The 15,542-nt window shown below is 46.1% G+C and overlaps 1 protein-coding gene across 2 annotated transcripts in view; it reads right to left on the minus strand.

Moving 5' to 3' along the window:
- Positions 1-354: 354 nt before the first annotated feature.
- Positions 355-15,542, minus strand: part of ERBB4 (erb-b2 receptor tyrosine kinase 4) — a 559,751-nt gene continuing 544,563 nt past the window's right edge. For both annotated transcript variants that reach the window (XM_058839468.1, XM_058839469.1), the window contains exons 26-27: positions 10,642-10,933; positions 355-8,766 (exon numbers count right to left, since the gene is read on the minus strand). In XM_058839468.1, the coding sequence (XP_058695451.1) occupies positions 8,330-8,766; positions 10,642-10,933 (729 nt within the window). In that variant the 3' untranslated portion in view covers positions 355-8,329. The remainder of the gene's footprint in view (positions 8,767-10,641; positions 10,934-15,542) is intronic.

The following is a 15,542-nucleotide window of genomic DNA, read 5'->3' on the forward strand; positions in this document are numbered from 1 at the left end:
AGAGTGTGGGGTTCTGTGTCATGTATGGGGAGTGTGTGGGGTTCTGTGTGTGTGTGGAGTATGTGTGATGTGTGGGGTTCTGTGTGTGTGTGATGTGTGGGGTTCTGTGTGTGTGGGGAGTGTGTGTGGGGTTCTGTGTGTGTGATGTGTGGGGTTCTGTGTGTGATGTGTGGGGTTCTGTGTGTGTGTGGGGAGAGTGTGGGGTTCTGTGTGATGTATGGGGAGTGTGTGGGGTTCTGTGTGTGTGGCCACCCCAGCTCAGGGCTGTGCCAGGGCTTCCCATGGGCACAGGGGGCTCCGTGGCAGCTCTCCAGCCGCCTCCCAAGAGATTCCGCGTGCGCGCAGAGACTTTGTTTCGTATTTTATTGAATTTCATTTATATTAAATTAAAAATATATTTCTGACAGATTCATGTAACAAAAAGGCAGAACAGTTTTCAAATTGTTCAGCTGGGATGAGCGTGGGTTGATGCAAGGTGGGTCGCAGTCTACATTTGCCTTAACAAACAGATAAAGCTCTACCCCAAGGACCATGAGGAGAAACTCCGGGCTGCACACGGGAGTGGGGAATAGAACCACACAAAGAGAAGATCCACAGGTTTCTTCCCAGCTTCCAAACAAGACAAAAGGGAAGGGAAAGGAAAAAAAAAAAAAAAAAAAAAAGGAAAACCCCGAGAAACCGTGAAAAGAAGGGAAATTATGCTAAAATATGTACCTAATATTAACCCAGGTCAGTAAGTATTTTAACAGTGTATAATTCTCAACAGCTAAAATATGAGAAACGAAAGGTTAAAGTAACATTACGCCACACACGATTGGCATACCCTACTGTGTAAGCAAGTGCAGAAAGTCTGAACACACCACAACAGTGCTAAAACACGGAATCACACAGAATGCTGAAAATGGTACTTCTAACCAAAACCAGAGGGTGGGAAGGAAGAGAAAGGAAAGGGAAGGAGGAGCGGCTGAAATCACAAGCAAATTACCTATATACAAATCAACCCTAAGGACAATTATGTTCCAAACAATGGTGTCCACAAGGAAAATAAAAGCAACATTATCCTTATTTACAAATGCAACTAGCTGTGTCTTTAACAAGCTATAAAAATACTATTCACATTTTCAAAGTAACATACAGTAGGTATTGAATTTCTTTTTATTTTTGTTTCAGAAAGGCAGCTAACTCTGAATGCATCGCTTCGCAAGAAATGAGTGTCTTCCCCAACATGCTGACACTTCTCTTCTTCTAAAGGTACTTCATAAGGCAGAAGTATTGTTGTTTTATGTTGTGGCTCTTTCAGAACGCTGAGGATTGACAGAAACCCAGGCCACCCCATCTGTGCTGCTGGTTCCGTGATCAGGAGTCACCGGGAGCTCGGTGCTATCCCAGTGTCACCTGCCAGGTGGGGGTCTGTGATTCCAAGGGGACAGTAATGTCATACCCCAGGCCTGAATCTGAGCCTCATCTGAAAAATCAGTGGTTCAAGACCACCAGATCAGGAAATACAATTTGGCTATCTCTGTTCTTAGAAAGAGACTTCTTTTTCCCCTCAGTTTCCCTTCCCTATACAAGGGCTGACACCTATTTAGCAATTCCAGCTTACAATATTGGGGAAGCAGCAAAAACTGGGCAAAAGAAGGGATTAAAAACCATTGTGAGTAATGTATAGAATGGGTACCAATTTCCATCTTTAAAACACTATAAAAAATTACCAGTTTTCTCATCCACCTGCATTTTCCTCTTGCATTACCCCACCATAAGTACCCCCACAAGCAGCCAGTGCCTAGCTCCCATCCCATGTCCAGGGGAACAGTGATTTCATGCATTCAAAGTTAGCTACCCCCTACACAGCTGCTCAGTTAATAATCGACCCATTTAACAGCAGGACCAGTTTATGCTACATATGTCAGAGTACCTTACCTCGAAAGAACGGCATACATATCTACACTTAGAAAATACCACTCACAGTTCCCTACTGTGGTTATCCCAAAAGGGTTTAGTCTTCAGAGTACTACGGACAATACAGTGTTTCCCCCCTAGGAGAGCTCAAGGGTGGGGCTGGGGGCCAAGCTGCTGGCAAACGGCGCTGCGTGGCAGCCCATGGCTCCGTGTGGCCCTGGTCACACCTGAGCCAGCAGCCTGAGGGTGCTGGGCAGGGTGCACCTTTACCCCAGAGGGTTCATCCACAACAGCACTGGAGCGTGATTTCATGGCTTTTTTATTGGTGAGGGGAGAGGAACTGGGATATAACTACTCACACTGCCTAACGCCTTACGAAACTCCCCTAAAAACCTCTCTCTGCCAAGGTCCACAAAGCTCACTTCTAAAATTAAATCATAGAGAAGGAAAAAAGAAAGCCAGCTTTGACACCTCTTCTTTCCTATTGGGATGTCCTTGGGCTTCCCCCCTCACACCTTTTCCTGTATTGCTGCCACAGACCCCAGCTGGAGGATGCCCTGGGCTTCAGGTGTCCCTCTGGCTCTGGCTAGGAGATGAGACTGGCTGCAGCTCAAGCCCCACTGAGTCCCACCACCATCAGTCAGACCTGAACACCCACAAAGTTCCCTAAAAAGTGCTCTGGACAATCAGACTTACAGGGAGATCCCTGCGGCAGCAGCGCCAACAGCCTCACCTGCCGGTGATTTCCTCAGGAGCAAGGAGCCTACCATCGGAACAAACCACTGTTCCACACAGTGGTAAAATAAAATTGTGCTAAAATCACATTAAAACTAACCTGGAGACATGATTTTTTGACATCTTAGAGTGGTGCTTCTAACTGCATGGCTGTATTTGTTTCCAGCCTGAAAACCCCGTTTGTAACAGTGACCTTTTCCACCTTTATAACAAAATGCTTAGCAACAGGTAGAAAATAAAAAAGAGGGAATTCTGCACACACAGCCAGTCACCCTACCCCACCCAGACCTGGCTTTCTGGAAAACAATCTGAACCCAAATCCAAGATTTTTACATAACCACAGACAAGCTGTTTTGTCAGCATCAGAGGTTGGAGATTCCCAAGAGTGAGACTATAGCAAGCAGCAGCTGGAAATGAGCAGGTGCAGAGACTTCATGTGCCACCAGCTTTTGAAAAAGCCTTGCCAAAGGGAAATTGAGGTGACATTGTCCCCTCTGAGGTGTCCTCTAAAAGACTGAAAACTGCAGGCCTGGCTCCCATTATTCTAAAGGCTCAGTTTCACCAGTCACCCTCAAGCCAAACATCCTTCCAAGCACGTAAACACCTCTTGGAGTGCCATAGCTCTGAAATGCACTTGGGGAACCAGGGTGGGGGCCCCGAGACACCAGCTGTGCAGGGTGAGGGGAGCAGCCAACCCTGACTCATGAGCACCTCTGGTGCTCCCATTCCTTCCTCCTCCTCCTCCTGCACGCTGGAGTGGGAGCGTCCCTGTGTGTCTCTGTGGGTGCTGCTCCTTCGGTAAGGACGTGCCTGCCCAGGGTTCCTGGGCTGCCAGGGAAGCACAGCCCAGGGGATGCCTGCAGCTATCCTGGGGAATTACCAAAAATGACCAAAAAAGTGACCAAAAGCCTGATTCTGCCGTGTGCCAGTCTCCTCATCTCCCAGATGGAATAAAGGAGCTCAAACTATCCCATCATTCTGTTGGCTGCCACCATGATGTGCAACACCTACGCAGACATGTCTAATAGACAAAAAAAAAGGTTTTTTTCTTTAATATCTGATTTTCCATCCCCAAAATCAAGCTGTATTTCTAGGCTTACTCACCTCACAACTCATTCTTCTCCCCTGTGCTGCCCAGCTCTACCTAAAGATATGGAAAGACTGGATCCACAGAGTCATTCGTGGCTGAGCTGCTCTTCCAGAGCTGCCACCTTCCTTCCTTTTGGGCTGGGATTGGTGGTGGCTGAGGGTGAGATCTTTAGTGGAAACAGGTGTCAGATCACTGCATATGAATCTTCCAGTCAAGAAGCACTTTTTCTACCAAGTAAATGTTACATCCAGGGGTAATACAGCATTTCTTTGTATACAGGAAAGGATTTCAGTATATCTGAAACAGATATACATGGTGGCTCCTACTGCAGATTTATTTCCATCTCTTGCTACCTGAGAGAGACGACCTGTTTGAAATGTCGTTGTAAATATTCTGCTACATCTGAGCTAAGGGCCATGTAAAAATCCCTCCTGGCTGTTTCACAGAAAAAGAAAAATCTGAAAAGATCTGAAGAAGTAAATGTAAAAGTAGTTGGTTCCAGACAGTTATGTTACAGTGAGTCAATCGGCCCCAGCATCTGCTTGCAGTAACCCTCAGGTAAGTAAAAACTAGTAATAAGCTAGGATAAGTAACACTGAAAGAGATCAGGAAAAAATAAGCTGTTCTCTTTCCTTTGGCACGTTGCTTTGTGCCTTGGACAATGGCTGATCCACGCTCGAGCAAAAATGTGCTCTTGAAAAGCTGGTCACTGTTGGTCTCCCAGGCCATGACAGGGGGAAGGAGAACATTTACAAACAGGAGACTGCACTCCAAAACCCACAAAACCTAAGTGTGCTGTGTACAGATACTTCAGTAGCACTGGAGAGTGAATCACACCCGAAATACTTCTGTTGATATGCTCACTTGCTGCTTTGTGCTGACAAAATGCAGTTTGTGTGTGGATATACGTGCTTTTCCCCCAAACCTGCCATTATGCACTAAAGATCTTGACCCTCCTCTTTCATGCCATATGAATCCCAGTCGAGTGCTTGCTGTAATTTTGCCATGTGCACTTGCCCAGGTTCTTTCAGCAAGCCAGCAGCAATACCCAGTAAGGCAAAGACACGAGTTAGGGATGGGCAGGTGTTTCTGTGATCAGATTAAAGCAGCCAAACAGTTCTGCTCTCAGTTTCCCTTTCTTGTTTTCTTTAGCTGTGATTAAACTCCCTGTTAAGAGGCAAAACCTGCCAGCTAAGTTCTCTTCCAGAGGAAAGGGGCAGGGTTCAGGTAACTGCTGCCCTCGGGGTTGGTTCACCAGCAGCCTCAGGTGAGGCAAGATCTCCAACACAGGCCCTGTGTGAACAGATGTGTGAACATCTGTTGGGCAAGGGGCAGTGACTGGCACGGCACAGCACCCATGGGCCAGTTTTGGCAACTGCAACTCAAACCAGCAGCTCAGAAAATCATAAAAAATATTGAATTGTGAAGCTGCAGTGTGCAGAGTTCTCCCTCATCCCGAATCACTGTGTTCATTAAGCCTCTGCCTGTCCTCTGCTCTCCCAGACCCCACTAGCATGGCTCTGCATGGCTCATGCTGGCTGCCAGGCAGAGCCCAAGCTCCTGTTCCAGCTTTCCTGCTGCCCCACTTGCAGGAACTTCTGCATTTCCATGCTACTTAATACATTATAGCACACCCATAGCCAACAAATAAAATTAATAAATAATTCAAGCCTTGTAAGAAAAAAAATGTTAGACTGTTAAACCCCACCAGTATTTACATTTGGATTACTCCATGGGCTTGTGTCTAACATGAGCACTACTGCATTACCAGAGGAACAAACAGGCCTCACCTTGTGTGAGCAGCTCCATCCCCAGCCAGTGCCTGGCTCTGCCCCAGCAGCCTCCGAGCTCATCTCTGAATTCAAACATGTCAGCTGCGCCAGCGTTTTATTTTATATTTATTCTCCATTAGGAGTTACTCTGTGTTCTTGCTCAGGGACAAATCAACCTTTCTCCACCTACCTATGGAACTGCAGGCAGCTGCTGTGCTGAAACAGGACACCCACATTCCTGTGCTGGTCTCTGCCCCCAGGCAGCATCGTGTCAGCCTGGCAGACCTTGTCTGTGCACAGGTGACACCCTGTGAGCGCTGCTGTGGGCAGCAAACCTCCCCTGGAGCAGCCACCCAGGGCCTCAGGGCAGCCTCTGTGCCCAGCCCCTGCCCAGTGGGTGCCCCTGTCTCTCCAAGATGGTGAGGAGCTACCAGAGGCACCAGAGGAGGCCCCTGAGTGCAGGATTGTATCCATGACAGTGGTTTGCTGGCCTTTTGGTTGTATCACCACAAACCACCTTGGTACCAGTTGACCCAAGATCTCCTTTCAACAGCTCAAAGATCTGTACCTGTTCTTGCTGCTTTCAGAACCCTCAGCTATGTACTTGGTGAACACCTGGCTGTAGCTGGCCTGGACACAGCTGGTGCACAAAAAGCTCACTTGTGATCACACACAGTTTGTTCTCCATCTACAAGGGCAACAACAAACCCAGCTTTAACATCTCTTCACACCTTTGTCAAGCCTCAGCCACCAGGCTTCAGATAACTATTGCTTGTTTCTTACTCCCTTCCTCTGTTTCCCTAAGATTAAAGGTGGCAAGCTGTTGGAATGGCAGGAATTTAGAGGAGGGTGATGCCATTCCAGCTGCTGGTTTTGTTGCCAGGTTAGGTCATCCCAAAGATCTCAGCCCTAGCAGAGCTGAAGTGCAGAAACTGAAATACTGTTGCATCACCCAAGGCTGCCATCCACCAGGTATTGTTTCTTCCCTTTAAAAACCTTGATGGATAGAGACAGGTAGATCTCCAAAGGTACCTAATAGTTCCTTAAGACGTGTGGTGGGAAGTAGGCTCACAAACGCTCTCACACACACGGTCTTGGTGTGCCAGGAGCAAGCCTTGGTGTCTCCGGCCCTTATGCCTCCTTTCCCAGCTCCATCTGCCCCAGATCACTAAAAACGTCCAGAACTCTGGTTTGAAGGAGATTTCCAAAGAGGAGCAGGTCAGGGGGTGTCTACCTAAAAACTGAGGTTGATAAAAGCAGAACTAAGTGCAAGGAGACTGACTCATACTTATTTACATTTTCGACAGAAAGCTCTGCAAATCATGCACATTTTGACTTCTCAAACCTCATATACACTGTCTTCTGTGCCAGAGTAATCCTCCTTTTAGAAAAATGGTATTCTGTACCGTACTGCAAGCCAGAGCAGGACATTTGCCTTCCCTGATCCTTTCAGGGTTTGCTCTGCTGTCCTTCATAAAGCAGCAGGAAGAGCTGGCTGCTCCACCACTGTATTCTCTGAAGCAGTCACTGCATTGGCCTCTCAGAAGTGGCAGACATTGTTCCAAAGACTTGATTTGCTTCATTTTGGCATTTCCACAGTCATCCTTTACAAATAATTTATATTTCTTTTTAAATTTAAAATTATTATTTTGTATTTTGCTGGTCACTTCCATATTGCTTCATTCAAAATCCAGAAAACAGTTCAAATAAAATCAGAGGTTAAGTGCAAACTAACTTTCCAGTGAACCACTATGTGCATTTTTTCCAGTCCAGTGTCTGTCTTCCAGTTTAAAGGACCCTTCCCACCCCACCCCACAGAACATCAAACTCTTCAGTTCTTTGTCGTGTCCTCAGTGTTGCCTGACAGCATCCCCAGCTCCCTTCATGACCATGAAGAAGAAAAAGAGGGAAGAATTAGTGACAATCTTTTGAAGTGTTTACAGTCAACAGGTAAAAAACAGGAAAGCAAAGCTTTTGGCATACAAATCTTCATTTCTTGGCCTGTTTTTTAGCTTCAAAAGGAACATATTGGAGGTGTGGTTTTGTTGCTCTCTTCTGAAAGGTATTTTGTGTTTAAAGTGTTTGTTCTGTTGGCACACATACAAAAATGGTCGTGTCAGGTACCAGTTCTGAGTAGGAGTCTCTGTGGCTGGGAATTGGCACAAAATCATGGTGTGGCTCAGAATAAGGGTTTAGTATGTGGGAGTCACATTATCATTTCTTGGAAAGCCACAATGAAGATCTGAATGTTTTTGAAAAGCTATGTTAGCCATTTTCAGTTGCTGGGATAGAAAGTGTTAGAGAAAGAAATTGGATTCTCAATCTCAATTACTACGCTATCACACGGGATATAAAAATTGTCCATTTTTCACCCTGATGGAAATTGCATGGAGATTTCCAGGAATGCTGTACAGACTCTCATCAGTTCCTGCTGAAAGAATCAGCCTTCCTGTGGCTTTCCCTACAGTGTCTGGTTGAATCACTGAGAACGAGCTCCACAGCAGCACTGCCACTGGCCTCTCCTGGTACCACCTGGCTCCTCTGGGCGTCTGCTGAAAGTGGGAAAGGCCAGGTCGTACAAAAATCCTTCTTTCAGTCTCTTTCCTTCCTTCCTTCCAGGTGCCCAACCCAATCTGCAACCAACTCCAAGACATCCTTTCACTTAGAAATATCAAAAATGAGTGAACTGGCAAGAAGAGGAAGCTCATGGGAGAAAGAGAGGGAGGGAGGGAGGGAAGAAAGACGGGCAAGGGCAGGGAGGAAGGGGGAGCGAGAGAGCACGAGTGAGGCAGCTAGAAGGGGTTGCCTTTCCACTTCAGTGAGAGCACAGCCACTACACCACGGTATTCCGGTGTCTGTAGGGCGGCGGGGGCAGCACAGTGCCAGGCTTCAGGGAGAACTCGGAGAGGTATTCAGGATTCTCTGCCACTATGGGCCGGATCCGTCCATTCTGTTTGTAAAAGTATTTTGTGCTGTACTCTTGCAGGTAGTCCGGGTGCTGGAGGGTGCTCCGTGGGGGCAGGCTGTGGTTCCAGTAGTCTGGGTTGTCAAAGGCCTTCTTGGCTTTCTCTGGCAAATTGTTCTTCAGGTACTCGGCGTTTTCCAAGGTGTTGGCGAAGGTGTTGAGGTACAAGGGCTCGTTCACGTACTCATCCTCTGCTTTGGGCTGCCCGTTGGGAGCGTTGTGGTACTCTGGGTTGTCCACAGCTTGGAGATCTCCGTTCTTTCGTCGGGAAACAAAGGGGTTCTCTTCCACTGGGTTTAGGTAATCTAAAGAAAGATGAAAAATGCGTCAGCCAAGAGCGGTAGTAATCCATCCATGTAGCATCTGTGACCAGAAGCAGCCCTTGGACTAGAGCACCCTCCACCTCAGCCATTCCAAGAGCTGCAGATGGGATCAGGAGCCAGCTGTGCTGAACACACACCAGTGAAAAATGAAGTATTTAAAAGCTAAACAGACAATATGGGTTAAAACAGATACCTCTGAAGACTGACTGATCAAACACACTGGCCAGCTAAACTACAGCTCTTGCTGAGCCATAGCCCATGTAGCTCCCCTGCTCTCCCTCCTCACACGGTGTGATCTACAGACCCAAACACACCCACTGACTTCTGCCTCTGCCACCTCGGACCTATTAGCAAACCCTCTGCTCTGTACTCCTTCCATCCAGAAAACTCTACAGGAATCTCACTTAAGCCTCTCTGCACAAAGCCTATCCCCCAGAGCTGACTTTTAAGCTGTTTCATTTCTAACAGAGCAATTTTCCTGATTAAAAACCTTCCATCCCTGAAGGATAAAGGGCTTTTGTCCAAGCATTATGGGAAAAAAGTTATACAAATGAGCCCTGGAAAAGGAACAAGAGAGCCTTAGATCAGCTGCAGAACAGGACTTGGAGCAGGTTAGAGTTGCCTCAGATCACTTGCTGTGGATTAACACCCCATTTCCAGAGGCAGGGCGCTGCTCAAGGGCTCTGCACACACCTCCCCAGAGAGTCCTGCTGCAAGGGATCATCTGCTTTCATCCAGAATGGGGCCAAAACTATTAAAGGCAAAAGTTCGAGTCCCAGTGAACACCTTGGAACTGTCACTGGATATGAGCTGAAGAGTGGGGACATTTTTTCCCATTTTGCAGTGCTTTGATTTGAACCCCGCAGCTGTGTGGCCAGACTGTGACAACCCTGTGTCTGTGCCCAGGGGCTCAGGAAGGAGCTGCTTTCTCCTGAGCTGCCACTGCCACATCCCCGAGGGCTCAGGTGGCTCCTGCAGAGCTCTGAGGGCTCCCAGGGCACACCTGTATGGGTGCAAACGTGTGGGCTCACACTGAGAGGAAATCACTACTAAAAGGGAGAATCCCACAACTGCAGCTGCTGTGGGTCAAGCCCCAGGGCTCCCTCCATTCCTCTATCATGAAAGACAAAGTGGCTTCCAAATTCTTAGCAAACATAGTAGTGATTTGTCATTTACACTGCATTTATTAATTTCTTTAGAGCTAATGCAAAGATTTGGAAGCAAATTAATAATGACACGTCCCCTTACATCTAAATGACTGCTATCATTATTTAAAGAGGAAGAAATGAATGAGGGCAAACTGGGAAGTGCAGCGTGCTGAGCTGGCACAGATTTAGGCGATCTTCCCCTTGCAATGATGCTCTCTTTAAAGCACATCTTGTTCTTTCAATCCTAGACTTCTCTTGGGTATCAAATGCCAGCTGTGTGTATCAGTTCTGTGGTAGGTTCAACATGACATTTACCAAGCAAAGTGCCAAGAATAAGAAGATCAATAAACAAAGCAAAGTTAGGACTATGCCTGGCTGAAGATAGATCCCTTCCTTGGAAATAACTGAAGATTTGTGTTTGGGTAAGAAGGGGGCTTGGCTTTTTTTCATTCCTCTTGTTATTTCTCGAAAAAAAAAGTAAAAGGGGGACTTACCAATTTTGACATACTGGCACATTTGAGCATTTCAAAGTAGAAAATTAAGGAGAGAAAACCAAATCCCCGCGTAAAGGAATATTAATCTAGTCAGAATGCTTCAACCTTGATGGGTAACTAAATAAAGCCAGTTTTGATGAAAAGCTGCTGATGTACAAAGAGAATAAATCCAGCCAGGCTAGAGCAGGAGCCTCTGTGGAAAGCCAATATTTTACCTGTTTTAGGTTTGTCTCGCATCGGTGTCATGTACCCATCCTCATCCAGCTCTCCCCGCACGACCCGCTCGGGAATGAAGACGGTGGGGTCGGCGCTGTACCTCTGGGTGCTGCTGTCCTCCTTTGCCAGGGTTGCCACCTGTTTCTGCATCGTGCCATTGCAGCAAGTGTCTTCAAAGATCTCTGCTGTGGCCCCTTGAGCGGCTGGGGCCTCTGGAATGATGCAGCCTGGAGCCCTGTATGGCATCGGCACCTCGGCAGCGTAGCCACCATCCCGGTACACAAACTGGTTCTGTAGGCAGAAAGAGAGCACAGCTCAGCGGGAAAGGAGGTTCCCAAGGGGAGAAGCTTCAGCAGCAAGCCATGCCTGTGCCTCCTGTGCCTGCCCTGCCCATCATGTGCCTCCAGGCTTTGGTGTGGACCCATGGAACATCCGTCTGCACAGTGGTGTGCTGTGGGGATGGAAATGGGCAGGAAAACTTGTTTCCTACTGGGCATGTGGAGGCTGGACACACACAGCTGCAAGAGGGGAAGGTGGTGTTTCTTTTGTTACTCTGGGAACCTCCCCTGATTTCTGATTAAAGCCCTTTAATCCTCATGTTTGGGAAATCTCCTCCTGAGGGGGGATAATCATCTCTGTTTATTCCTGGGGTGATACTTTTAGTGTGTCCTGTGGTGAGAATCATGGGGTCACCCACACCATGTGCAATTCTGTCAGGAAGTGCATTTCAGGCTGGTGACCTGGGTTTGTGTTGGCACCTAAATTCAATGGTTCAACAAAACCTACCATTTTGCTTGCCAGCACGGGCATGCAAAGGACTTTCAACATCCTGAGCTATAGATAGGAAGGAAATATGTACAGATTCATCCAAGGCTTTTACCTAAATGCTTTTTCAAGAAAAGTTGTCAGAGTTTTGGGTGTGGATCCCTAGAGTTTGCACACAAATCTAGGCTGAGTCTGGACATCTTAACTGTTTGTTTCCTTATTTATACACTTCATTAGCTGTTGGCTTTTGGGTCATTTATGAAAGAAAAAGGAGTTTGAAAAAGAAAAAAAATGTAGTGAAGAAAGGAGGAAAGCCTAAAGGATGAAGGCTGAATGTGAAATACTTACTCCTGACATAGGGGTGTAGGCAGGAGGGCTGTGTCCAATTTCACTCTAATAGAAAGAAAAATGGGTGATGGATACATAATAGGAAGCCACATGAATGAAACAAGTCACATGAGCTGTGTGAGCTAATTGAAACACGCACATCAGTCAGATTTCCTAACCTGAGCCAAAATTCAAATTCAGTCAGGGCAAATGCCCCACCCCCAACAACAAGCTGTGTCTCACCAGTGTTAGACAGAGCCACTGATCCCGCCTGGGCTCACGGCGAGGGAAGGCCATAAAAGAAGATGGAACATAAGACACTTCACCAGATGTTACTTTTGAAAAGGGAACAGACACCAGCAGCACTGAATACAGACTTTGCAAGTTGCTTGTGCAAGAGGATTATTTTGGACAATTGGGAAGGTCTGTTGAATCAGGGAACACCTTGAAAACTGGAGCTGCTGTGATTACCCCCAAACCCCTCCAGATTTACAGTCTACTTGTAATGACACATGGGCAATGACAGGCTACAATGCAGAATGTGTTAGACAAATGGATAAAAAAATCTCCTGAGCCTGGCAGATGCTACTTTAAAGCCCTACTGATGGCTCTGAGACACTGCACTGTTGCTTTTTTCTCAACCTGGAAATGAAACTCAAGGTAATTTTAATAAGGAGGTCATATAAGAGTGGATCTTTATTTGAAGGCCTTCAGTGGAAGTTATGAAAGACGTCCACAAAAGCCACACTGGGATGCATCGCACCCCTTTCATTTATATCTCCCTGTTTCCATACAGGGAACTTCCAAGGTTGGTTCACTGATTCTGGATGAAAAAGGGCAGAGCTGTCTTTGAAGTCCTTTCAGTTCACTTCTTTCAGTGATGTCTTGATGACAACATAGAAAAGTGTCTTTTACTGATAGGCTTGACTTCTGCACACAGGGCTATATCCCTCTGCCAGTAAAAGTTTAGAAGATCAGCAGCTTAAAAAAATACTTGGATGGCCACATTATTGTGTCTGTGAGCTGTGCTCCATCCTCAGCACAAAAGGCTAAACCTGCCATCCTATCTTTAGGTCCTCTTGGCAGTGAGGATAATATTTAAATCCATACTCTGCAACTATAACAACCCAGCAACAGGCCCTCTTAGCACAGCCCTGTCCCAGGATGTCAGGGGACAATGGACTGCCATTGATGTGTTTGTTGCTATTTTTGCTGACAAGAGCCTCTCCAGTCAGTGGCCTGCCAGCTAAGATCACTGTAATTGTGTTTTTTCATGCCTCCCCTTTAGTGCTGCACTAAACACATCTGTCTTGCAACAGCCCTTACTGCAGAACCTTGCACGTGGCTCTTCCCCAACACTGCTGCCTGCACATTTTTTTACTTCTTTGCTGTTTTTCCCCATGAGCTGATATCCTGTGGCCACTGCTCCATTAAAACAGGAGGCAAAGCAAAAAGCTTTTTTTTTTTTGTGGTGCCATTTAGTTGGCTTGAAAATTTAATACAATTGTTTAAGTGTCCCTAAATGGACTGGCAATTGCAATGTGAGGTCATAATTTTGCAGGGTTCCAAGATTACCCTCAGACAACTCTTATTGGTCAGGACATGAATCACACTGTGAGAAGAAAATACATTTGGATTTTACCAGGTGAAATGTAAATAGCTTGTTCTGTATGTGAAATCCAATTTACTTTGTTGATTTTTGGCAGGGGAGGAGTTGTTGTTTTTGCATTTAAAATACTACCTTGAAAAAAACAGCGGGTTTTTCTTTACTGAAAAGCTCTAGTATTTTGGATTTCTGATCCTAAAAGACTCACCAGAATTATCATCTATGTCTTTTTGAGATAGACAGAGACCTTAGTGGCTGGTTGCTCAAAGACCTCACTGCATAAGCCTACCTAAGAAAGCTCAGCTTGTAACTAAAAAAAAATAATAAATAAATGTATAGTGGCTCCCTTTTGATGGTGTAATGTGTGTTATATCCATTAGCTGTGGAGTGCACACATCCATCGACAGGGGAACTCATCACACTTCAGAAGGAGCCTCACTTTTTTAACTGCCCACAAGCAGCCCTCCTCAGAAACGCCCAAGATTTCATCCTGTACACCACATGATTGAATTTTAGCCAAAAACATGACAGAGCAGAGAAAGAATAAAACCCAAGAAAATGTCTCCTCAGGCCTTTTTCCAGGGCCCTCTGGTATGAAATACCAGTGACACATCAGCTGTTATATCAGCCAATGTTTGTATAAAATGAGCCCTGATCAAGGAGTGGTAAATAACATTTCTGTGAATATTGGCTTGTGTTATTGCTTTCTATTCATTAATTTCATTTTCCAATTCCTTGCCTCTGAAATCTCCTAAAGGTAAATATCTCCTCCTTTATAGCAGGGACATAATATTTTTTGGCTGCATCTTAAACTGTAATGAAATCAAAGCCTTATTGGGTCCAGCTCCCTTCCACTGCAGAGCTGGTTTTCTTGGCCACCCACAAATGTTGATAGGGTTGCACAATCATTGTTGTTTCTTGCTCTTAAGCAGCCAGCTAAACTCACAGGACTGAAAGATTTTTCTCTGCTAAAGGCATGCATTTTCCAGCATGAATGTACACACATGTTTGAAGCCACTCTGATACTGCCCAAAGTGCATAAAACCCAGCTCCTTCCTCCTCTCCTTCTGCTCTCCTACACAAAAAGTACCAAACACAGGAGTAAAACACTCCAGCCTTCTCACTGGGATGCTGCTCCCCAGTCCTGTTCAGGGGAATCCTGTGCTCCATGCCTCAGGCAACCCAGTGCTCACCTGCTTTGATCAACACCTCTTTGTACCGTTCATCAGTCCTGTGTGCTCCCAGAAACAACTCACTCTCCTCCTTCCCTTGGAAACTCTTCACCTCATTTCAAACCAAGGGAGTGCCCAGCTCCAGTCACCAAACCAAGGCATTGTGATACATGAGACCTTGCTGTGAGCACCAAAATTTCAGCAGCTCTCCAGGAAGGGTGGCTGATTTATGGGAATGGATCTGGATAATGCTTTGGGATGGTCTGGTGGGGCTGCAGGCAGAGCACACAGTGCAGCATCCCACCAGCCCCCGAGCAAACTCCAGCTACATTCCAAGGGAGCAGCCTGGTATTTACAGCTGATCCAAACTGAAATTCAAATAGGAAAGACCATTCCAGCAGAGCAGCCACCTCTGCTTGGCTGCAGTGCTGCTTCCAGAGAATTTGCAGATTACTCTGCCCTGCTCCAGACAGCAAACATTTCTGAGATGAAAATCAGAGGAAAATACACACACCACAAGATCACTGGGTGATGTTAAATAGAAATGGAATGCTGTTTTTATAGTAATTGCTAGAAGGTTTTGCAGACCTCTAGGGGTTTCTGATCCCAGCCCCTGCTCAGAGAAGGGTCCTATATAAAAAGAAAGGATTAGACACCTGCCTGGGCTGTTAAGGTTCAAGCATACCCACCCCTACAGCTCACAGCACCTGACACAAGTCTGGCATTCCTTGGCCATAAAGTTGGGAATCAGGGAATCTTTATGGGAAATGATTCCAGCCCCTTTTCCAGCAGTACCTTTTCTCAGAATGTGTCACATGTTTTAACTTAAATGTTGATTACAAGTATAGAAACAATATAAACATCAATCTGAATCAAGTGCTTGCTCCTGTCTCCAACAACTGCTCCTTCTACAGCCGAGACACAAAACATCCAGCTTAGATCAGCAAGGGGAAAAAAATAAATAAATAGAAGAAAAAAGATTAAGTATTTTTCTGCCTCTAAGCTTTTTCTGGTTGGTGTTTGCCAGAGG

Source organism: Poecile atricapillus, chromosome 5 (genome assembly GCF_030490865.1).
Source record: "Poecile atricapillus isolate bPoeAtr1 chromosome 5, bPoeAtr1.hap1, whole genome shotgun sequence".
NCBI lineage: Eukaryota > Metazoa > Chordata > Aves > Passeriformes > Paridae > Poecile > Poecile atricapillus.